The 24052-nt window shown below is 56.1% G+C and overlaps 3 protein-coding genes across 3 annotated transcripts; all 3 read right to left on the bottom strand.

Moving 5' to 3' along the window:
* Positions 1-391: 391 nt before the first annotated feature.
* Positions 392-7411, bottom strand: cut6 (Acetyl-CoA carboxylase; the record flags this gene model as incomplete). Its single annotated transcript, XM_037322704.1, has 4 exons — positions 392-1929; positions 1980-6832; positions 6888-7153; positions 7226-7411. The coding sequence occupies 4 exons, from the start codon at positions 7409-7411 to the stop codon at positions 392-394; spliced, it is 6843 nt and encodes a 2280-aa protein (XP_037180378.1).
* Positions 7412-13954: 6543 nt separating this feature from the next.
* CGCA056_v007455 (uncharacterized protein) lies at positions 13955-16053 on the bottom strand (the record flags this gene model as incomplete). The annotated part of the gene is made up of 2 exons (XM_037322703.1): positions 13955-14727; positions 15396-16053. The coding sequence occupies 2 exons, from the start codon at positions 16051-16053 to the stop codon at positions 13955-13957; spliced, it is 1431 nt and encodes a 476-aa protein (XP_037180492.1).
* A 3792-nt stretch (positions 16054-19845) lies between these two features.
* CGCA056_v007454 (Nuclear distribution protein nudE-like protein 1) lies at positions 19846-21698 on the bottom strand (the record flags this gene model as incomplete). Its single annotated transcript, XM_037322702.1, has 2 exons — positions 19846-21393; positions 21471-21698. The coding sequence occupies 2 exons, from the start codon at positions 21696-21698 to the stop codon at positions 19846-19848; spliced, it is 1776 nt and encodes a 591-aa protein (XP_037180493.1).
* Positions 21699-24052: the final 2354 nt, after the last annotated feature.

Raw genomic sequence — 24052 nt, 5'->3', positions numbered from 1 at the left:
ACAGCAGGATCTGATCCTGGCTCTTCGACGTGGGAGATGTGTCATTCTTCCCGCTTAATCTCGCGTGGTGGTGTGAGATGTTAGAAAACCTATCGGAGATAAGACACACAGACATCGGCGATCAGGAGACGGCGCATAGCCCTTGCTGGTTGAAGCCTCAGGAAGTACGTCTTCAATATTCAGTCGCTTGAGTTCAGGCGGGGCAAAGGAAGATCATCACAAGAACAAAGGCTAGAGTATGCTAAATATAAATACGTCGTATCATTACACGGGAAGTTATCCCAACATTGAAATCTATCTTAACACACGGCAGAATAATGCTCATACATAGTCATAATCATCCCAAACACATCTAATGCCATTACCCATACGCCATCCAGTCCACATATACTTAATCCCTCAGGTACTTGAGGAGCTGGTCACGCTCCTCAGGAGGCATCGTGCGGAGAACTTCGCGGACACCACGCATACCAGCGTTGGCGTTGTTCCTCAAGATGGCGCTCAGCTCAGTGGCCAAGTTGTCAGCCTTAACAGCCTCGATTCTCTCCGTGATTGACTTGCGGTTGCCCTCGTACCACTCAGAAACCTCGCGGTCGTTGGTGGCGAAGTTGACAACACCAGACCAGGACTCAAGGAACTGGAGGTTGCGCTGGCGAGCCTCGGGAGTTTGGGTGCGGTCGGAGCCAGGTCCGGAGGTGACAATGGTAGAGTTCATGCGCTTGAGGAGGTACTCCTCGTTGAGACGGCGGCGCAGGCGCCAGTAGAAGTAGCGACGAGAATTACTCCACTCTAGCTGATCACGGATGACACCCTTGGCCTTCATGCGGCCGGCACGGTCGTGAAGGTCGGCGAACTGAACAGCGATCTGGGAGTAGACGGGCAGAAGCTGCTTCTCGCGGATGGTCATCTTCTTCTTGAGTTCATCGGCCTGCTCCTTGGGAAGGTCTGCAGTCATCTGCTTCTTAAGAGAGGCGTAGACGGGGTCAAGGCGGGCCATGGTCTCAAGCTGCTTGTCCTTGCGGTACTTGATACCGATGATACCCTCGGGCTCGAGGACACCGCCACGGGCATCGACGTCGGCGTACATCTCCATGTAAGTGGGGTTGATGGTGGGGTCAACGACGACCCAAGAGCCACCACGAAGCTCACCGAAGGGAGGAATGTAGACGAAGACGGGCTGCTCGTACTTGACGAGGGCGTCGACGATGTAAGAACCGTACTTGAGAACCTCGTTGTACATGTCGCGCTGACCACCAGAGAAACCTCTCCAGTTGGCGAGGATCATGAGAGGCAGCTGCTCACCATTGTTGAAGTCGTTGATAGCCTGGGCAGTCTTGAAGGCGGAGTTGGGGTACCAGACACCACCGGCCTCGTTGGTGACCTGCTCGATGGAGTCGGGGTTGGCGGGGTCAGCAGGAGTGATGTTCTCGACAGTGCGGGTCTCAACAGCAATGACACCCATGGGGATACCGTTAAGGCGAGCGCGACCGACAACGACGGTGCGGGCCCATCCGCCGAGAGTCTCGACGAAAGAGTCCTTGTCGAAGAGACCGGACTCGAAGGTGCCATCCTCGTCGGTGCGACCGTGGATCATCCACCTGACGTCGTAAGGCTGCTTCTGAGGAGGCGTGTAGACGACGTCACGGTCCCAGCTGTCAACACTGGGGCTGATGGGAACCGGGTTGCCGCGGCTCTGGGGAATGAAGGACATCCACTCAACAATCTTGGAGACACCATCGAAATCGTCAGCACCAGTCATGTGGGAGACACCGTTGCGGTACATGATCTGGGTACCACCAAGCTGGAGGTTGGAGGTGTAGATCTCACGACCAAGAACGTTGTTCAAGGCAGGGGCACCGGTGAGGATGATGGGCTGACCCTCAATCTGGACAGCACGCTGTCCGAGACGGACAAGGTAAGCACCAATACCTGTTGTCTTATTAGCCATGTCCAGTTTGGAAAGATCATTTTGTACTTACCGACAGAGCGGCACGTCACCAAGGTGACGGTGAAGATATCGTTGTAGGCCTTGCTGGTGGCACCGGCGATGAGACCAGAGCCTCTCAGGCACTCGACACCGAGACCATCCTCGGAACCGACAATGGTGACGATCTTGTGGCGCTTCTCGCCATCCTCGGAAACCTCCTCGGTGATGACATCCTTGGCGAAACGCTTCTTGGCATCCTCGTCGAGGTACAAGTACTTGAAGCCGGAATCCTGCTTGTTGGCATCGTTCCACGCAACCTTGAAGTAAGGCATGAGCTCGTTGGCGACACCAAGACGAGCACCGGAGTTGGCGGAGAGGTAGATGCGGGGGATACCAAGCTTGCGGGCGAGCTCAGTGCACTTGTAGAAGAAGTTGTCCTCCTTGGGTCCGAAGGAACCGATCATGTAGGTGATGTCGTTGGCGACAACAATGAACTTGCGTCCCTTGGGGTACTCGGGGGTCTTGGCGTTGAAGATCCAACCAACCATACCGCAGGTGTTGGTGCCAGGCTCGCGGTTGACCTCCTGCAGGTTGTCCTTGTCATCAAGGACAAGCTCAGTGTACGAGACACATTCACCAGCCTTGGGCTGTTGGGTACCAAGAGTGCTGTGCTTCTTGACCATCTGGGTCCAGGTGTTCTGGATGGCCTGGCGGAAGAGCTCAGGGAAATCGTAGACGTACTGGGTACCCATCAGGTGAGCCTTGTAACGCTTGGGCTGCAGAGGGTTCTTGGTAGCGTAAGGAGTCGAGACAGGCAGCAAGTGCATGGGACCCTTCTCCTTGGTGCCACCAATGGAGTTGAAGACCCACTCGCCCTTCTCAGACTTGCGCTCGGCGTAGATGTCGACATCAACAACGTAACCGGAGGTGTTGGTGATGATGACACGCAGAGGGTAAGGTACACCGGTCTGGGGGTCGGTGCAGATAATGCGGATCTCAACCTGTGCGACACGAAGGCGCCAGGCGCGAGCACCGAAGCGGTCCAGGAAGCCCTGAAGGCTTTGCTCGACCTCCGAGGGGTGAAGCTGGAAGACGGGAGTGAAGTTGATGAAGACCTGGTTCAAATCGGAGTTGTTGTTGCCGATAATCTCAAGGGCATCGAAAATATCGTTGATGACGCGGTCAGCCTCGGAGATGAGGTACTCAGCAGTGGGGATCTCGTCACGGAGGCGGCCGGGACGGATGACGGCGCGAGTGAAGTAGCGCTTGTCACCGTCGACGGCCTTGCCAATACCCTCGTAGACGTGGATGTTCTTGTTCTCGGTGAAGACGGGCTTGATGTGGAACTTGGCGAGACGGCCGAGCTCAAGCTGGAAAGCAAGAGCGGGCTCGCTGTGACGAATGCTGTCATCCTCGATGTACTCGGGGCCACGGAAGGTGTAGTAGCCGGGGTAAGAACCATCGTTGCGACCGCAGATGAAGGTGATGCGGCGAACGTTGCGGGACAGAAGCTCATCCTTGAACTGCTCCACGATGGGGACGATGCGGGACAGAATCTCCTGGTCACTCTGGCTCTCAGAGTCCCTGACGGCGACGTTGATGACGGCGGAAAGCTCGTCAGAGTCGACCTTGGGGGCAGCAGGCTTACGCTTGCCACTCAGGTCAGGGATTAGACCAGGCGTGCTACGCTTTCTAGCCTTATCGGAGACGGCAAGGGTCTCGAGAGCCTTGCCGAGCAAATCCTCAGCATCATCGAGGTACTTGACGGGGACGATGACACCCTTGCGGTTAGGCTCGGAATCCCACTTGTGGTTGAGGTAGGACATGTCGCTGATGGAGTGGATGCGCTTGAAGTCGAAAGAGCCACCGCTGGGAGTGGCGGGAGAAGAGGGAGCGGCAGACTGCAGAGGCAGACCGTACTCGCTCTGGCCAATCTTGCGGAGAGCAAAGTCCCAAGTGCAGAAAAGGGGAGTGTCGGACTCATCAGAGTGGTACTCAATCTGCTTGAGGATGTACGCACGGTAGGCACGGCGGACGTAAACCTCGAGGGCGGCGAGGGAAACCCAGGGGTCCTCGTGAGCGAAGAAGAGAGTCAGAACGTCGAAGACGGTGTACTTGGAGTCAACGACCTCCTTGATGACATCAAGGCTAGGCTCACGGTGGTCCCAGGCAGCCTCACCGTAACGAGACTCGACGACGGAGGAACGGAGAATGTGCTCCATCTGAGCAGTGCGCTCCTCGAGGGAAGGAAGAGAGCACTGGATCATAATCTCACGGGCCTTCAGGGAGACCTTGGAGGTCGTGCGAGAGGACTGGAGCTCAGTCAACTGCTGCAGAGCAGGGCGGAGGTACTTGGCGATGTTTCCGACGTTCGGCTTGTTGGGGCGGTACTCCTCGAGGATGGCAAGGATCAGGGAGCTCTTGGCACCAACACGGCTGTGAGACAAGACGGTCTGGACAACCTTGCGGATGTCGTCCTTGTTCTGGTCACGGAGCTTGAGGATGACGCTGTCCTCCTGAGTGCCGTGGCCAGTGAAGAGACGCTCGATGTCGATGTAAGAGGCCAAGAGGTTCTTGATGACATTGAGCTCGTGGCCCTTCTGGCCCTCGGACCAGGACTCGAGGCACTCGTTCAGGGGAGCCAAAGTAGCCTTGAGCTGTTCAGCATCACCGGCAGCGACATGCTCGTCGAGGAACTTCAGGAAAGCCTTCTGCAAAGCCTTGGCGGGGAATTCCGCGTGGCGGGCCTTGGCCCGGTCGACAATCTGGGAGAACTGGCTGTCCAGCTTCTGAGGCATACGGCTGTGGAGGGCAGCGAACTGAGCATTCCACTCGCTGTAGGGCAGCTCGGGGTTGCGGAGAACCTCAATGAGCTGCTTGAGGGTGGCAGCCATGATAACGGAGTTGTCGTAGCCGAGCAGAATGTTCTTGAGGGTGTTGTGCAAGACGGTAAACCTCTGTGCGGGCTTGGTACCAACCGCAACGGGCTCTCCGTAGGTGGGGAGCTGACCGACGAACGGCTGGGCCTGCTTGACGCGGCTGGGGTCATCAAGAGCAAGGATACCCAGAATGTCACCAGCCTCGAGAGTAGCTCCCGGCTGCTTGATGAGCTGAACGATACCATCCTCGGCAGCGATCAAAGGCATGTACATCTTCATGACCTCGACCTCAGCGAAGCTCTGGCCAGCCTTGACGTGCTCACCGTTCTCGACCAGGTACTTGACGAGCTTACCGGGAGAGGGGGTGCGCAGCTGAGTGGGGTCGTTCTCCTGCTCGAGCAAGCAGGTCTTGCCATCAACGGACAGACGGGTGGCACCGACCTCCTCCTTCCAGTAGACGCTGTGACTGCGGCCGTCCAACAGAATCAGGAGACCACCGTCACTGAGAACACGAACGCCGACGGAGCACTTGGAGCCATTGATGAAGAGGTGGTAGGAGTCCGTGCTAGCGCGGGTAGCGGTGAACTTGTAGCGGAAACCCTCGTAGATGAAGTCAATCGCGAAAACGGTCTTCAGAATGTCCTTGGAAGGAACCTGACCCTTCTCCAAGCTGGTGCGGTACTCGGTCATGCAGTCCTCGCTAGCAAGGTGAGCCTTAGTAACGGCACCGCAGACGACGGCCAGCATGGGGTTGGGGCGCTCAGCAGTCAGCTTCTTGGTGATGAGCTCGTCGAGCCAGCCGGTGGTGATGGTGTTGTCCTCGAAAGCCTCAGTTTCCAAAAGCTTGATGAGGTACTCAACCGTGGTTCTGAAGTCACCACGAATGCTCAACTCCTTCAGAGCAACAACCATGTGCTTCCTGGAAGCAGCACGGTTCTCGCCGTAGGCGAAAATGTGACCGAACTGAGAGTCGGAGAAGCTGTGGATACTTGAGGCGGTACTGACGGAGAAGTAACCCCAGACGTTGGAACTACTCCTGAAGTTCAGGTCGTGCATGACACCGTTGGAGGGCTTGAAACCTTCACCAGGGTCCTCAGAGGTAATTCTGCAAGCGGTGGTGTGACCCTTGGGTCTGGGACGGCGCTGCGTCTTCTCACTGCCCTCGTGCTTGAACTCGAAGTCGATCTCAGTGGATGTCCTGGGATCAACACCGTACAGGAGACGGATGTCGCGGATTCTGTGCAGGGGAATACCCATGGCAATCTGAAGCTGAGCAGCGGGCAGGTTGACACCACTGACCATCTCGGTAGTAGGATGCTCGACCTGGAGACGAGGGTTAAGCTCGAGGAAGTAGAACTTGTCGTCAGCGTGCGAGTACAGGTACTCGACGGTACCGGCCGAGACGTAACCGACGAGTCTACCGAGACGGACGGCAGCCTCCTCCATGGCCTTGAAAGTGATGTCCTTGGCAATGGTGACGGGAGCCTCCTCGATAATCTTCTGGTGACGACGCTGGACGGAACAATCTCTGCCGAAGAGAGAGATGTTGTTGCCGTACTGATCAGCGAGCAGCTGGACCTCCAAATGTCTAGCGTTGCCAGCCAACTTCATGATGAAGATGGGCGAACCCGGAATTTCGCTTGCGGCGGCCTTGTAGAGTTGCTCGAAGCCCTCCTCAGAGAGAGCCTTACGAATACCCTTACCACCACCACCCTCGGAAGCCTTGATCATGACGGGGAAGCCAATGGACTTGGCCTTCTCCAGACCCTCCTGCCATGAGGTAACGCATCCCTTGGAGTAGACGTTGTCGGCAACGGTAACGATGCCATGGCTATCCACCTCGACCTCGTCAACACCGGTTCCTGACCAGGGAATGCAGGGCACCTCGGCGTGCTGTGCAACGATTGTTGAGGAAATCTTATCACCGAGAGATCGCATCGCAGATCCTGGGGGACCGATGAAGACAATCTTCTTGGGGGAGGCGGCAAGGGACTCGGGAAGCTTGGGGTTCTCGGATGCGTGACCCCTGTGGAAACCCTTGTTAGCGATTGTTGGGTCTAGAGGGATGCGGGAATATTTACCATCCAGCCCAGACAGCGTGGACATCCATACGCTCGGCAATATCGACAATCAAGTCGACGTTGGCGTAGTTGTGGTTGTTGGTGCCACCGGGGACTTCGACGTAGTGGTCAGCCATGCGAATGTAATCGGCGTTGGCAGCCAAATCTTCGGGGGTAGCCATGACAGTGAACTGAATGGCCTTCTCGTCGCCGAACGTCTCGTACGCCCATTTTCGCACCGAACGGATCTCCTTGACGGCGGCAATGCCGTTGTTGGCGATCAAAACCTGCATTCGCGCCTCGTCAGCTTCTGTGGTCTACGTTTCGCACGCAATCACAGGGGTCAGATTTCTACGCACGTTGGTGATGACGGTGTGACCATCTTGCTGGGCAACAAAGTCCTTGACCTTGGAGGCCGGGGCGTTGGCCAGCTTGTTGCCGCCAATGAAGTGGTCGGCGATCTTGTGCTTCTGGGCGTACGTCGCCTTGCCGTTAACGTGGGGTACGGTCCGGCCGGAGCCGTTGGCTGCTGTGATTTCGGTCATGATTGCGGTGTGTGGTGAGGGTGTTGCGGGTATCTTAGGGGGTGACCGTCATGAATCGGGTGAGCTCCAGGAGCTTAATTCGGCAGAAGACGCAAGTCGGGAGAGGGTGCTCAAAGGGGGAAGATTCGAGCAGGAGATTAATTCGTATAGTCGGGCTCTGCAACTAAACAGAACAGGGTATTCGCAGAGCAATGGTTGACGGGGTTGTAGGACAGAGATTGTTCGGGTCTCTAGAAAAGGCGGGAAAGTATCATGTTAGCCACGAAACCACAAAAAGTTTCTTGTTGGGGAAGCAGAGACCACCGCCAGCGAGCGCAGGAGGGGAAAATGGGGGGGAATGCCAGGGGTGCGATCGCCGCCGCGGCAGAACATTTGTGAGGGAGAGCGGTCCGGCGGGAGACGCAGCGACAGGCTGGGCCACGGGTATGGGCCAGGGACAGCGAGCGAGGGGTGTCTTTCGGTGTGCAGGGCAGCCAACAGCCACTCGGTAGCAGAGCAGCGACTTCAACTCCAAGACGTACCTGGTTGGTTTGGGAAGCTTCGTGAGACAAGAGCTTCCTTCTTCTGTCTTGTGGCTAGGACAGAAGTTCTATAAAAACAAGAGTGTCAGAAAAGGGAGAATGGAAGGGAGAGAGTGGGAAAGAGGAGCAGAGAAGGGGAGCCACTGTCGGGATGGCGAGGGAGCAGCGTGGTGTTATTGTATTCGGGCAGAGAGGGACTGCGTCTGTGGACTTTTTGGATGAAGTGGATTGTTGGTGTGGACTGCTGAACTGCAACTGCGTGGACGGTGGTGCTGGGGACAAGGAGTCGACGGGTGTTCCGGGGTTCAGTTGAGGGAATGTGAGGTGGAAGTGCAGGGGAAAGTGACTTTGGTGACCGGGGTTGTTGGAGCTGACAGATGTCATGGATGCAAGTACCTTTTTCTGGAGAAGGAGGTATATCGGGACTGGACAAAAAAAAAAGATGGGTGCCGGGAAGGGCTGATTGGGGTCGTAATAGCGTGTGTTGGGAGGTGAGATTGGGGTGACGTGCTGAGTGAGAGTGACAGTGGGATTTCCGTACTTGGAGTATGTAAGTGGGTGAATTAAATTTCCCTCGACACTGCCGCCGGCCGGGGAGGCTTTTTGTTGTCGCTCTGCCTCTTTTCGGTCAAGAAGGAGGAGAGGTTCGGTGGGAGGCACGATGAAGATTACGGACAGCACCGGGGACGGGGGGAGAGAAGGAGAGGAAAGAAGATGCTGGGTCGCGCAGATGGAAGGAGCGACGCAGGCGCACCTGGCTGTTATATTCAGTTCACGATACCTCACTCGGCCTTGCCTAGAGGCAGGTGGTTACCAAGACAATGTGTACAGAAAGTAAGGTAAGGTAAGCACGCAAGTGCGGCAAGGCGAGGCAAGGCAAGGAAGGATCACAGCTGGAAGGTCTGAGTGAGGCAGGTCTGAGATGCTCTTTCCCGCGTCGATGGAGAGAAGGCCAGGCAAGGCAAGGCAAGGAAGGCAAGGCGCATCCCCGAACGAGGTGCTCTGCGCAGGGAAGGTACATCAGGTTCCCGATCGAGATACCTGCATCGGCGCCTTCCAGCGGGTACCTCTCCCAAGTACCTCTTTCCACCGGGCGACGGACTCCTTCCACCGACTAGACCAGATCGTCGTCCTGAGTCCCGTCCTCATCCTCCGCCAAAATCTCCTACGCATCACCATCTTGAGACCCGACCAGACCAGACGCCAGCCCAAGAGCCCCCGCCTTGGCTCCGTTTCTGCTTCTACCGGTGCCGTGCTCTCTCCTGGCAGCAGTCAGGAGAGCCCCAGGTACACCCAGCAACAGGGGGCTTGGTCGAGTCTGTGTGTGTGCAGAGAGGACCGATGCTGCTGATGCTATGTGCATCTCCTGCGCAAGTGCTGCTGCTTCTTCCCTCCCAAGTGAAGAAAAAAAAACATTGGCCGACGCCTCGCCCAGACTCTACCGGCCCTACAGCTTGCGCTCACAGCTTTTAGCACGCTTTGCATTGTTGGAATATGCGGCCCCCTTCCACCCGTCCATCCATCCGTCCATCCAGCATCAATCAATTCAAATCCCCTCCCTCAACCAATGGCCGGGGTGTTGGGGAAGCTCCTGGCTGGGCTGGGCGTGGGCATCACTGAGTGTGGTGGTGGTGGGCGTGGGCGTGCGTGGGCGTGGCGGACCAGCGGGCTGCAACAGTCCTTGTCCATGTCTCTCCCGACTCTCGAGGGTCGCCAAGCTCGCGCCTCTCATCTCAACTTCCAGAGCTCTGGCTCCAGCTCCTTGCGTTTCCAGCAACCCGCCTAGCCCAATCTCGGCCATGGGTTGGGTCAGGTTGGCAATATTCAGAGTTGATCTGTCCCCAATTCTCGCTCTGCCGGCTAAGCCATAGCCGAATTGGAAACCCCAAACCCCAAGCAAGACAGCAGAGACGACGAGGGGGAGAAAAAAAAGTTGAGGACTGGAGAGGGAACAAACGTCAACCTGCAGCATCCCTTGATCCACCGGCACCAAGTTGCGAAAGATACATCGACCAACGCCGGGAACGCGCCGGGGCTTCAGGTACCGATCCCACACGGCGGGGATACGTACCCTGCTATGGCCCCTGCGCCCAGGGGTTTCTGCCGTGCCGTTGCTGCTTGCTGGAATTTTTTCCAGATTTCGGCCAGCAAGGTGCTCATTTCTCCAATCAAAGCTCGTTCTTTGCAGCTCGGGAGATCCACACGCAGCCTTCGGGACGTTATCGATAGGCAGCTGCGAATCAAGTCTGCGCCAAAGCTCCCTCTTCAGTGCTCTGCTCTAGGCGTTGTTTCCCGTTTCCCATTCCTGCCGTCATTGGCGATGTCTTTCTGGGGAAATTCGACCTCAACTCTTCGTCGTCGCCAGACCAGACATAATCCACCAAACACAATCGAGTCCCAGATGATTCTCCCTCGACCTCGTCTCGTACTTCTCGTTGTGAGCCGTCGTTCTTCAGCGACAGCTCCGAATCGGGACTGCTGCTAGATAATGCCGGCCCAGGCCAATAGCTCTGTGTGCGCAAGTACCTACATCGAGATACATCGCGTGGATGGATCGGTCAGCACGCTTGCCACCACCGAACACCGACGGGCCTCTCCCAAGCAATGTCCGAAGGCGCTGCCAGAGACCAAGGCAGAGACAGTTGCGCTCTCAGTCGCACATGGCTCACAGCACGACACACGTTACACGCTGACGCCGCACCACCGACCGTCAGACACCGATCGTCACCGCCGTATAATTACACCCAGACCCGATCCGACGTCCACGAGTCGACATCTCCGACCCAGCCAGCACCCACCGGGCGAACGACCACGCCCAGCGGCCAGCATGCCCGACCTGGCCATGCGCGCATCCCATTTTGTCTCCATTGGCATTTGGCATCCCGTCTTCATCGGCCCCGACATCTCACCAGGCGGGCACTGGCCACTGGGCAGCAAGGCCCTCCAAGTTTCATCACAATCTCCATCAGCTACGCAGCACACCCCTCCAGTCCAGTCCCGATCGCGCAGGCGGTCAGCCAAGTGTCGCCAGGGGTGCAAGCCTCAACAACCTAACCGTCTGCTCGCTTACGCACCTCTAAACCGCCTAGCCTCGCCGGTTCTCCGTCCGGGGACGACCATCGGCTTCCGCTAGTCCCTCAGCAGCAGTGAGCACATCCCAGGCTTTCACCTCGCTGGACGATGAAATTTGAACGTCGATCTCAAGCCCCAAAGCCAGCGGCCAACGGCAGGCCAGGTCAAGCGCACCATTAATTGGCTCAAGTGGCAGGAGCGAGTTCCAACTGCCCTGTCTAAACTGCTTGTCTCAGACAGGCACTTTGAATGGACAGCGCCAAAAGTCTCTTTCCGCTGTTCAGTATCACAAAACTGCATTCCCCAGGTCCAGTGTCTTGGGGAGGGGCTCCCATCGGCTTCGAACGGCTCCGGTGCAAGACAAGTGGAAGGGACCAGCCCGATAAGGGGATAAGGGGCCAGGCTCAGCGGTGGTTGGTGCTTGGCTTTCAATAAAGCCAGGCTGAATTTTCTCATTTCATACAGATCCACGATGGCGATGGGCTTGTCCATCTCGCTCCCCCAACAATTGGGATTTTGGGACACCATTTGGGGGTCCTCTTCGATGGGTCCCTTCCATAAATGCCAGGGGTGCATGCTGAGCCAATGGGAGGCGGACGAAAATAAACAGGCCCCCCCCCCCACTCGAAGGGGGAGAAAACACAGCGCGCCGCAGAAAAAAAATCGCCAACCAGCGCCCGACCAAAAGCAGAGCTTCTCCACCCGCAGATCCCCAACATCTTGTCCGTCCTTCTGCGGGCGTGGAGACCGTGCAGCGCCGCCACGGCAGCCACAACATCGGCCACCCGGCCTGCCACTGACCCATCTGCAGCGGTGCAGCCAACGACGTGAGCCCGCCGAACCCATGGAGACTCGCTATGGCTGCGGACGAACGCCAACCGGCTCCAATGCCAGTTCCTGCTTCTCCCGCCCTCAACTTCAGTCCCTCAACCCTGTTTGCCTATCTCCCAACCCAACTTCGGATACAGAGTCTTCCGCGCTAATTTGCATGTCTTTCTGCAGCCTGGACGCACCCGTGTTACCTCTTGCCGCTGCGGCTACCACTACCGCTACTGCCGCTCCGAAGCCGAAACCTCCCTTCTCCCATCATTCTCCTTACGCCGAGGTCAACATCCCCAGCCAGTCCCTACAGATCGCCCACCAAATCCACAGCAACGCAACCGTGGTCCGTCAGCTTCGTTGACACCACCGCCCGGACTTCCGTTCGTCCATATCCCACCCATTATCAAAGTTTGTCCCCATCACACCCCAGATGGTTGTGACAACCGAACGCCCCAAAGTGAGAGAATCTCCGAGCTTTGGCCCCTTAGGTCGTCCTGTCCTCGGCGCCTCGTATGGATAGAGGATGCTACGCTAGCTCCCTACAGAGGGACGCTTACCCGCACTAAAAACGGGCGAGCAGATCCGATCCTGTCAAAGCTGGGGACCCTCTGCGCGCAATCTGATACTCCCACCTCAACTCGGCATCCACCGTCACCCTTCGACAAACGACGGACGACACTCTTGATTGGATGATGTCCCCTTGAGTCTGGCTGGGACTAGCGACCATGGTGCGCTTTCTCGATTTCTATCCCCAAGAATAACCAAGCTCTCACTCCATCTCGAACCTGTGACACCGGTCATTGCCGGTGAGGCGGCTTGCCTCTGTCTACCCAAGCAGCGGGATGTTTTGGACGTCAAGATCCACTCCCGATGGGTATATGACGGAAGGGAGGCTCCCCCATCTACAAATACGACGTCCTCCCCTGCCCATGGTTTGGAGTCCAAAAGGTATTCGCCCCACTCCCTTGTGAACGAGCCGCATCGCCCCGTGCCTGCAGTAGAACGACTACCGACTGCGTCGTGTCTCGAGCGGCTCCGAACGCCGGTCTTAGCTCATCCGTCCGAACTGACCTTGCAGGTGCGTGCGTCCACACAGTCAGCGTGTTGCTCCGAGACTGCAGCTGCACGACACGTTGGCCAAACGAATTCTCTCTTCCAGATGGCATGGCCCCGTGACAGGGGACGAAGTCGACGCCCTGGGCCGTCAAGTCCCGAGGCTCAGATGGACTCGTTCGCGCTCACATACGCACTCCGCAACTCATTCTTGTCTGATGAACGGCGTTCAGTCAAAGTAGGCATGAGACCTGAGGCTGCCTGGTTGTCTCGCACGAGCCTCGACTAGATGACCCGCTTGTTCTCGACTTAAAGTGACTTGGCCGAACATTGTCCCCTGTGGCTAGTGCAAGAGCCGCAATGAAACAAACAAGCAGAACCGATGACGTGGATCCGGTTCCTGCATCCTGCCAAGTGCCGCATTTAGGGCGCAGCGGTTTTACATTCACATGCAGAGAACGTGTAGACCAGCCATGGGCAGTCCCTATTCTTAGACCGGGGTAAAAGCATCTGCCGAAGATCTCCCAGTGAAGTCCGGCCGACTCTATTCCTGGAGTACGTGACCTTAGCTAAGACCTTGAGAGGCTGATCATGACCATGGTTGTAGCTCTTGTTGATCTATACCGGGTCAATGATGAACATATCCTAGACAAATATGAAGTACACGTGGGCTTATAGCTCCTAAAGCCCGCTATTGGTACACACAGCAGGACCACATAGGAGGCGAGGATGTCTCCGAATCGATGTGGCTCAATGAGGCTGGAGCGGCAAGTTCCGGGGCATGTCGGGCATCATCGATCCTACGTCTTCCAACATCACCATGCCCATGATTTGTTGAGAGAGGCTCTTATTCGATAGGCATCTGGTAACATTCCATGTTTTTAAAGATAGTTCTCATCAACGGTTGATGTTCCGTCAAGCTTGATTTTTGTTTAGCTCTTAGGTGTTTTATTCGTCATGTATCATCCCATATCGTATTGTTTTGCTGGATTCAAACAAGTAAAAGAAACAGCTATTCCATCATTAGACATGCCACCGAAAAGTATTGCAATCCAACAGCATGTGATGAAACTTATCACAGCAAAACGCATCCCCATCCCCTGTTCCTCTTGTCCTCGACAGCATACCGAACCTCCACCGCCCGCCCACCGACATGGAAGGCCGTAAACCAACGCTCCTGATACTCCCTATCCTCTATCCGTCCCAAAAGAGCTTCAAATCTCACAAACTCCTCCACCCCTTCCCGAACCGTCTTGCAAATGTCCTCACACGTGTCTATATCCTCATAGAACCGCGCTCCAAACCCTTTAAGCGCCTCGCACCGCTCGTCCATGGTAAGCACATGCCTCATCACCCGATTCCACGCCTCTGGCCGCTGCGGAAGCGAAGTTCGGGGGTGCTTTCCCAGATTTCCCCTATCCGGGGAAAATCTCACCACCCAGACGCCTCCGCTGGACGGGTGCCCGACGTACACGTCCGGCGGGAAGTGAAAGTCGTACACGGTGCCAGAGCTGAGACGGTCCGCATGCTGTGCGTAGAGGGTCCAGGAGGGCCACCAGTGCGCTCCCAGGCGGAGCATACGATCAGCGAGGCCGTCTTCTACTGCAGGGAGGGAGGAGCGGGGCGTGTCGTGGGTGCGAGGCAGGTCGAGATGTTGCAGGTCCAGAGGGGAGGGGTGCATGAGGACCAGTCCGCCGCGGGAGGGGTAGGCGACGAGGAAGCCTGGGCCCGGGAAGATGTTTGACCGGAGAGGGGGGCGGGGAGGGGTGTAGAGGGGGGAGAAGGGGGGATCGCAGGCGCAGATTTCGAGGACGTCGTCGGGGGATGTGTTGGTGGGGGTGTGGTTGTCTGTCATGATTGTTAAGGACGAGATGAGGCAAAGTGGTGGGAAAGGGCTCGGATTGAGAAGCTGAGCTGGGTTCAATGTTGAGGCGGCAAGGTTGAAGTGAGTGAGACTCTTATGGGCGCGCTTCCCTGCTGTTGGCTAGGCAGACATCAATGTGTTGGTTTGCAAACATTGGGTATGCCAAGACTACATTGCGCACATGTGAGTGACATGGATGTTGGAACGTGGTCAGCTGATGATGGAAGAGACATATATGTTAGGAGGCACGAAAGAAGTTTGTTGCTATTAGTTTTTGAATGTAGACGATTATCATAAGACGGTAAGGAGATCAATGATGATGGCGGTGAGGTGTAAAGCGTTCAAGTCATTGTTTTAAGACCGTGAGTACGTTATGAAACATGTAATATTGTTCCCAATATTACATAGGAAACTATTCCTCGTTACCGAGGACATATATAGGACTGGCTCGGTGACATTGAATGGGATAATCAGTATCAGTATGATACTCTTCTCGGTCCTCCGTGCAGGTTATCCTATTACCTTAGAGAATTACCTCAAGAGACACAGCACCCTCGCCCTTCCTCATGGTCAGCATGTTCACCATCTCCATGCCCCTGTGGCACCCTCTCATTCCCAATCCATCGTGAAAAATACGTTGCATCATCCATACTCCTGAGATGCCCCTCAAAACCCCGCCACTTCTCCCTCCCCTCGTCCAGATCCTTCGCAACAAGCCCGCACTCCGCCACTTTCTCCCAAAACACGCCCCCAAAGTCGCGGATAGCCTCGCACTTCTCATCCATACTCAACACCATCCCCATCCTGACGTGAAAGTCCAGAGGCATCTCAGGCCACGTCCGCTGCTTCCCATATTGACCAAGCGAGTCGAACCAGTTCTGGTCAGGCGAGAACTGCATAACCCACACGCCGCCTGTGGAAGGGTACCCCACGTACGTCTTCGGGGGAAAGTGGAAATCGTAGATGACATCATCGTCGATGCGCGCCTTATGGCGTGAGTAGGTCACCCAGTTTGGCCACCATGTCGCTCCGAGACCCAACATCCTCACTGCAAGGTCGTCTTCCACATCAGGTGTTGATCTGGTGGTGTCGTGGGTGCGGGGGAGGTCCAGGTAGGCGAGATCAACCGCTGACGGGCTCATCATGACGATGCCACCGGTCGAAGGATGGGTGAAGAGATACCCTGATCCGCTGTTGAAGAAATTGGATCGCTTTGGTGGTATTGGGGGCACGTAGGCGGGGTTCCATTCCAGCGAAGGGTCGACGTCTAGGTCGATTAGATTAGCGACATTAATCGGTTCGTGTGGCATTTTGCTCGGAAAACCGGGTTTCCTGGATAAATACAGGTCTTTGCTTCTAGAGTAACCCAGAGTAGAGATCGATGTCGCGACGTGTGTGTGCTAAGGTAGTGATGATTTGGAGAGGAGAAGTCCACCTGGAGAGAGCATCAGACGTAAATGGTCACGTGGTCGGGTTCTAAGCGGCTGCCTGCTTTGGGTCCCTTGCCATGATCACATCAAGCAGAAAACCTGTTGGAACATTGAGACATGCATTTGGACCCCAGATTCTATTTATAAGCTGATGCGCTCCCTTTGAATTGATTTATGTGGTGGTTGCATCTAACAGCAACTGCATCCCACCTCACGGTTCCCCACGGGCCTTTTCTGGCCATATGGGGGCGGTTGGTTCGGATTCGGCGCAGTCTTGCAGATAGACGCTGCATTTAATTTCATTAAAATGAGCCAACAGGGTTCAAGTCCCTGAAGAATTCAAGCTTGAACGAGCGGTTGGTTGCTTGGCCCAAAACTGAAACCAGCTGATAGCCCCCAGTCTCTGGGCAGCGGCGGCAGCGGCGACAGCGGGATTAATGTTGTTGGAAATCTACGAGTGAGCGGGTGAGAAACAGCTTGTTATGACAGTATTCTACCAGTGTTCCAAGGGTTCTCGAAAACGGTAGACGGCTGCGAGTGAGGGGAAGGACCTCCTCGAACGGCAATACTGTGTGGTGTTGGTTCCATGGGCCGGCAACGTCCACTAGTGCACTAAGCGGTGTCTACCGGCCCCCATCACCGGATCAAGATGCTTTGCCAGGGCATCACATCTTTTTGTCTACTCATGCTGTATGTACAGCTGGATACGATTCGCCTCCAGCCTGCAACCCCCAACCCCGATGCACCATGGACCCCAGCGTTCCGTTTGGACCCAAGGCGAAGTTAGAGGCTTCGGGTAAAGTGGCCATCAGTTGGCTCTCATTAAGCGGGCTAATAACAGGCGGCATCTGTGAGAAAGAAAGACGCTTATAATAAATACCGCCGGTGTTCTTGGTTCCCGAAGATTGAGATGTATGAAGAAGCAAAATACATCGCATATCAGCGCAAGAACCTCCTGTTACGGCATCTATACATTGAATCCCTGCGTTGATTTCAATATGCGTTCTATAGCTCTGAGTTTGATGGCAGCTGCTGTTCTGGTCTCATTTGCAACCTTCTCAACTGCCCATCCTCATCATGATGAGACGCACTTCAAGAGAAACACTGCTTCTCCGGAGAAACCAGGCAATCATCCAGAACAGCAGCTTCCGCCAGGTATAACAGTAGATCAGATGAGAGCGGCTGAGCCCCTGAGAGACCCGGTAGATGTGCAAAACTGGTCCGGCACGAGCCTCTATGGTTTTGAGTACGTCCCCGACAGCAGAAAGTGCCGCGCTTGAGAGCTGACAAGACCGTATAGGAACTGTGGAGATGGCGGTGCTATCATCAAGCAAGCCTACAAAGACGCCAACAAGATTGTGAACCTCAAAGGTGTCAAGTCCGACATCAACTGGGATTCTGCGGCTGCGTTGGAATATCTCGGACCTCCAGGTAAGAAGCGCATCCAAGGTCTCCTGATAGGCGTCCAGTGTTACCAAAGCCCTTGCTTTCCTCACGCGAAACACAACTTGCTAATTGGGAGAAATTAGCCTTGAACAGAGCTCAGCGTTCTCAGATCCAAGCCGTCCTTGCGAATATGGCAACTGTTTACGATGGCTGGGCTCCCGGGATATTCGCCAATTGGATTCACGTAGGAAACTCATAACACCCCAATCCTTGCAGCGACAGACGAGTTGCTGACCCATGGGAAAACCTAGGCCCGCTGTGACGACCCCAAAGAACGTTGTACCATTCAATGTAGCGCCACGACAGAAGAAGACGACGATCACGACCAGCCCATCGTGAGGGCTTATTCCCAGAATCCGTCCAGCGTTAGCGGCATAGACTGGCCTTACATCAACTTTTGCCCCGGCTTCTTCGGTCTCCCATCACTCGACACTGCAGTCCGCCAGAACTCGGATCAACCTGCGGCCAAAAAGTACCACGTAGATAGTTACCGCTCCACAGGTGAGGCGAACCTTGCTCAGACCCCTTGCGCGACCAAACTACCTACTGACCTAACTTACTTGCCAGCTGGCACCTTTCTCCACGAGCTCTTCCACCTTGATCTAGCCGCCGACTCCGTCAAGGGCACGCCCAACCCCAAGGTCCGCGACATGAAGATCAGCTACTTCTTCTACGACGAAAAGACAGGCAAACGCAAACTGTCGGAGCTCCAAGGCGCCTACGGCGCCACTCTCGCCAAGGTCCTGGCTCGCTTCGTTCCGAGCCAAGGCCAGGAAAGCACAGGATACTATGTCCAGCGCAATGACGATAACCTGGGTAGATTTGCCCTCGCAAAGTACATCGAGTCCAAGATCGGCGACTACCCATTCTTGCCTCAGATATACCAAAAGCTGCAACGGGTACATGAGCCCAATCCGAGGCCAAACTCCATTGGCGTCTCGTGGGATGTCGAGAACGACAGCGTTGCGGTGCTGAACCTGACGGTTGCCACGTTGGACGCTTCAGTTCCCGACGACGACGGCGTGTGCCCTTGGGGTCGGGCGCCGAATGAGGACGATTTCGTTGTGAAGGCACCGCACCCCGACAGTGCATATCCTGATTGGTATCATGCGCAGCAGGAAAAGTGGCTCGCCGTGGTCACGGATTCCCTGGGATCCGATACTTGCAGTCTCAATGTCACCCAGGTATGGACCTGCGAGCCTGCAGAAGCTAACTTGTACGCTCGGGTCACGATCAATAATCCGAAAGGCGATGTGATATACTCGACTCCTGGGTCGACGCGGACGCCCGGTCAACCCATCAATGACAATAATCCCCTGAAGCTGAAAAAGGGGGAGATGCAAGACACATTGACGATCGTTGGGGAGCACGTCAATGACTACATCCAGTTCTACCACAAAGATCTCGCGTGGACTTCTTGGACGAAAGACGGCCCAGCTAGTTGCAAGCTGGTTGGCGACAATTGGAGTGAAAAGGGGCCAGAAAATTGCCCTAGCAATGCTGTGGTAAGTTCTACTTGTGCACTGCCCCCATTCAAGCTGACCTGTCAATGTCGCAGACGAGACAATTCGAGTGCCGATATCCTTGCTGAGTGAGACTGCGTGAATTGCCGGGCGGTGCTACTGCGGAAGGAGGTCGGGTCAACTGAGGGCGTCGGAAAATATTTGGACAGCAGGCATTTTGACACTGGGCCCCGATAGATTTAAGTGCAGTGTGCAGCCCTGTTCAAGTGTTCCCACGACAGTCGTCGCGCGGGCGAGCGAACGTACTCGGCGCTTGGTTCGGGGCATTAAAATCCAGTGTATTCAGACCAGGTGTGGTAAAACGGAATGGGAGTGGGAATAAGTGTAAAGGCCCGCAAGCACAATAAACCCCGGCACCGCCATGCTCCCGTCCAAACTCATAATCATACCAACGCCCTAATGCATATATCCACGCCGGACCCCGGCCCCCGTAATCATCATAAACAAGAATGGTTTGGTTTGGTTTCGACAAAGGAAAAGTGGTTTGTAAACCGAAGACGACTTTCTTCTCTTCGTCGGTCTTCCAATTCGAAAAGGATAGAATAATGGTAATGTTTGTGCGCCATCGCTGTGCTCGCACCGTTTCCCCGCCATGCTATGATGCACGACTCTAAAGGTAGTAGTAGTAATCAAAAACACGAGTTCCGCCTCCTGTGGTATCAATTCTGCTTCGCCTCGAGATGTTCAAGCAACGCTTTCAACTTCAGTACGTCTCCTCCTCGACCAGGTCCTGGGGTCCGATTCTCGAACTCCTCAAGCCCATGGAGCTTCGCCTGCCGGATACACTGCCTCCGCTCTGGCGTCGGCTGCTTGGCATTGGAATGCCGCTCGTCGGCATGGGGATGCCACTGACGGAGCTGTCGGCCTCAAGGCGGGAATATGTGCCTCGCCTGCTGGGTGTGCGGTATTCGTCCTCGTCGTCTTCGGGCATTTCCATGCGGTGGTGGCTCACACTAATTGACCTTCCGTGCCCGCGAACGCTGCTCCTCAAAGAGTCTCCCAGGGAGCTCCGGGGGCGTCCCAGAGGTGTCCTAGTACCTGACATGCTGGTACGGCTAATAGGGCGAGGAGGTGCCATATCGGTGCGACTTGACGGCCGGGCGTATGATGTGCTGGCCCGCGAACTCGGTCGAGAGATTGACTCATCGTGGCCGGCGTTGGGATTCCGGTTGGGCAGGGGACCGAACGACAACCTGCTGACACCCGACGTACTAAGGCGGGGCACATGCTTTGATGTTGTGCTGGCAGAGAAGTTGGATGGCGTTTCGTCGCCCCGCACTGAAGAGGCGGTGGAGCCTGTTGGGCGCTTGCGAGAGCGGATCGTAACCGTCGAAGGCACACTGTGGACTCCATTGACTGAAGATCGGGGCGAAGCGCGGGGCGGCGTGGTGACGGGTGCGGGAAGCTTTGATCGAGCATTGTGGACACGAGCTTCCAGGCGTTGCATCTGCGCGGTGAGTGATCGGATGTGGCTGAGCGAGTTGGTGGTAGGCATGCGCTGAGAGGTTGAGCGGGGCGCCGTGCGAGTGGCAGGAGTGCGGGTGGTCGTGTTGGCACCGGAGACACGACCGCCGGCAGGTCGGCTGCTCGTGACGGAGGCAGTGAAGGATCGGGGCTTCGGGGTGACGCTGTGCTCGACGGACGGCAGGCGGGAGACTTTGCGCGTCGTCGATGCGGGTGTCCTGGTAACTGTCCGTCTGGGTACGGATGCGGAGACGTCGGACATTGGAGGCGAGGGCGGTTCCATGAGCTCGGCCTTTGCGGCGGGCAGAGCCTCCGAGTCTGGTGGGGTTGTGACCATCGGGGAGCTCGCTGTCGAGTTGGGAGAGTGCTCCGTGTTCTTGTCGAATGTAGGCGACGACATGACGGAGAGGTCGGTGGAGATGTGGGAAAGGTGGCGTGCCTCTTGCTTCTTGAGCTTGTCTTGGAGCAGCTCGGCTTCGATCTTGAGATCGGCAAGCTCCTCACGCAGACGTTGCGCCTCGATGCGCAGGGTCTCTCGCTCTTGCTCGCCCAGCTTGATTTCCTCCTCCATCATGACTGCACGCTCGATCGCAACGTTATATTTTGATTCAAGGTCCTCGAGGGAGGACGTCGTGTTTCGCGCCTGTCGCTCGAAATCGTCGTTGGCGACCTCAATGTCGCGCAGCTTCAGCTGCATGGTCCTGTTGGTATCGCGCAATGTGGTAATCTCCTTCTCTAGCGTGTTTTGAGCCGAGTTTGCTTCCGTCTTGGCTTGCTTGTATTTCGTCTGCAAATCGGACCTGGTCAGCGCTGGCCGTCGCAATCGCATCCATCCCTAGATGCTGCAGGCGGGAGAAATCTCACCTTCCACTCCTCAACCTCGAACTTGAGGCTCTCAGCCTTCTCCTGCAGGCCGCGTTCCCTCTTCTCGGCAGCCTCAATGTCCTTCTCCAACTCTTGCTCCAGCTCCTTGCTGGATTCACGGAACTCGGCTAGTTCTCCCTCGAGCACCTCGTACTGGGCCTTGTACCAGGCCAAGGCGTCCTCGGCGCTGGTTGCCTCGCTGGGCGGAGATGAAGGTGGCTCTGCCATGGTTGCTATCTGTTGCTACTGTGACGTCGTCGCCTCGGTGATCAGACGGATTGCATGTGAAGCTCGGCGAAAGTGGTGTTTTGGGTTTTGTGTGTTTTTGTCGCAGGTCGTGCAAGGCGCGGGGAAAGTATGCGGTCGCAAACGGTAGCGGTTGAAGATATACAAAAGGAAATTGTAATGTTGTGTAGAATGATCGTAAGAGTCGTAAAATGCGTGCTGTGCGGTCGTCGTTAGCTTGGTGTTGATTGCGCAGATTGAGGGACGCGGTCGCAGCGAAAACGACGTGCGGTCGGCAGTGCGGACGTACCGACTCTGTGGGTTGTTGTGGTGGCTGGTCGGCTGGGTCGTCGTAACAAGGCAGAGAAAAAGGACGATGGCCGAAGAAGAGGAGCAACAGAATAGAATGCAGGTGTCGTCGGTGTGTGTCGATAGTCGCGGTGGCTGGTGTCGATGATGGTTGTGTGTGTGTGTGTGTGTGTGTGTGTGTGTTCGATGCGCCGCCTTCGGATGTATTGCGGTGGGCGAACTTCAAGGCTGCTGCTGCGACTGGACTTACCTGACTTACCGGTGGATTGTCGTCGCTGGTCGTTCGTTGGTCGTCGTGTTGTCGTCGTCGTCGGTAGTGAAATGCAGTTGTCGATGTTGACTTCGACAAAAACAAGTCAGGGACTGCGACGGACTGGACGGGACTACTAGACTGACTGACTACCTACTGGACGCAGGACCGACTAAGGAGTGGTGGGATTGGGCATGGCTGGGACAGGAAAGGAAAGGGTCAATGTTGATGTCGGTCAGGCGTGTGTGCGTGGTGTGTGTGGTGGTGCAGTGCGTTGCTGTTGCGGGTTGCCCCCTGTCGCCCCTTGTCGTGGCAGTGCGCCAGTCCCGATCGGGCAAGGCCTGCTACCACGGGCAACTGGACTGCTGGATTATGTAAGTCGCCCGTGAGCCAGTGAGAGCGGTGGGAGCGCTGCTGAAAGTGGGGGCGGTGCCTTTTTTTGGATCGTCTGCAGCAGCGGCAAGCAACAACACACTGCGACTCTTTTGCCTGCAGGCTGCTTGCTGCAGTAAGGCACCTTCCTTCCTGCTGCATATGCAAACGATACGTACCGCCGCACCCGCTCCTTCCACATTCCACTGTCCCTAACACCTTTCCATACTTTATTATATGTGTCTCTGTTAAGGCGTCAACCAAACGTCTTGGGGAAGGAAGCCGCAAAGCCCAGAGCCCCTCCTTCGTCATTTGCTTCCCGCCGCAAGGTCATCGCCTGCAGCTTCACTCTTCACTCTTTCAACCACCTCGAATCCTCCCCTCCTGCCCCCAACACGTCAACATTTTCTGCCTCTCCAAAGCTACGCAGTACACCCGCTGGCGATCATGGAGACTGCGGTGGACCTGCAAGGCTTGTAACTTGAGAGGACACCTCTAGTCCTGCCATGCGAAATGCACAGCACCGCGGCCTCAGCCTTCCTCCCCATGAGGGATCCCCGTCCGGCCCGGTCAATCAAATCAGTCCAGTCGCAACACAGTCAAACAGCATCACGGCATCGTGTCTCACTCGTCCATCAAATCAGACCGCCTCCCACCGCCTACGCGTCTTTGTTTTCTTACCCTCTGCAAACGCGCAACGAACCATAACCGTGACTGAGCGCTGCAGAAGCCCCCCAACCAACCGCCGTAGATCTACCTGCCTAGCTGTACTAACAAAAAGCTCCAATCCTATCCTCGGACGATGACGGTTGCAAGCAGGCCGCTCCCGGTCCGACTGAACCCCCAAATCAGGGCAATCCCAACTTTTGACCTTCATGCATATGCACTGTTCCCTTGGAGCCCCTTTGCCATTTCACCAGAAACCCACGCCAGCAGCTTACCCACCGCCCGCGGCACCACCCTGCACGACATACCGTCTGCCACCGATGCGGCGCGGGTGCCGATTCGATCGGAGTAAAAAAGTGTCCCGAAATCTGCTTCTTTTTTGTTCGCAGATGGATGCAGAGAAGCTAAGAAAGATCAGACGTCCTGACGTTTGTTTCACATTCCACGCGCTAAGGGGCCCAACCAGTCCCTTCCGCATGACAATATCAAAAGTCTCATGCCCATGAACGGCACACCGCACCTTACTCATTCGCCCACCCACTCACCCAGCGAGCTTGGTAAATGTTAATGCACCTGACCTGGCCTCGCCCAGCCTGCTAAATTAAGGGATTTTGATTCATCACCCTCGGGAGATCCTCCTCGCCTAGACAGGGGTTAGAGGTGGTGGATGTGTTCTTCCGGTCACGTCCGACCGCTGCGCTGTGCCTTCCGATGCCAATTTCTGTCCGGCCCGCGATCGTCGCATCCGTCGCAGATACAA

Source organism: Colletotrichum aenigma, assembly GCF_013390185.1.
Source record: "Colletotrichum aenigma strain Cg56 chromosome Unknown KSG_Cg56_contig04, whole genome shotgun sequence".
Classification (NCBI taxonomy): Eukaryota; Fungi; Ascomycota; class Sordariomycetes; order Glomerellales; family Glomerellaceae; genus Colletotrichum; species Colletotrichum aenigma.
The sequence above is the reverse complement of the archived record's forward strand: the minus strand, read 5'-3'. Positions and strand labels throughout refer to the sequence as shown.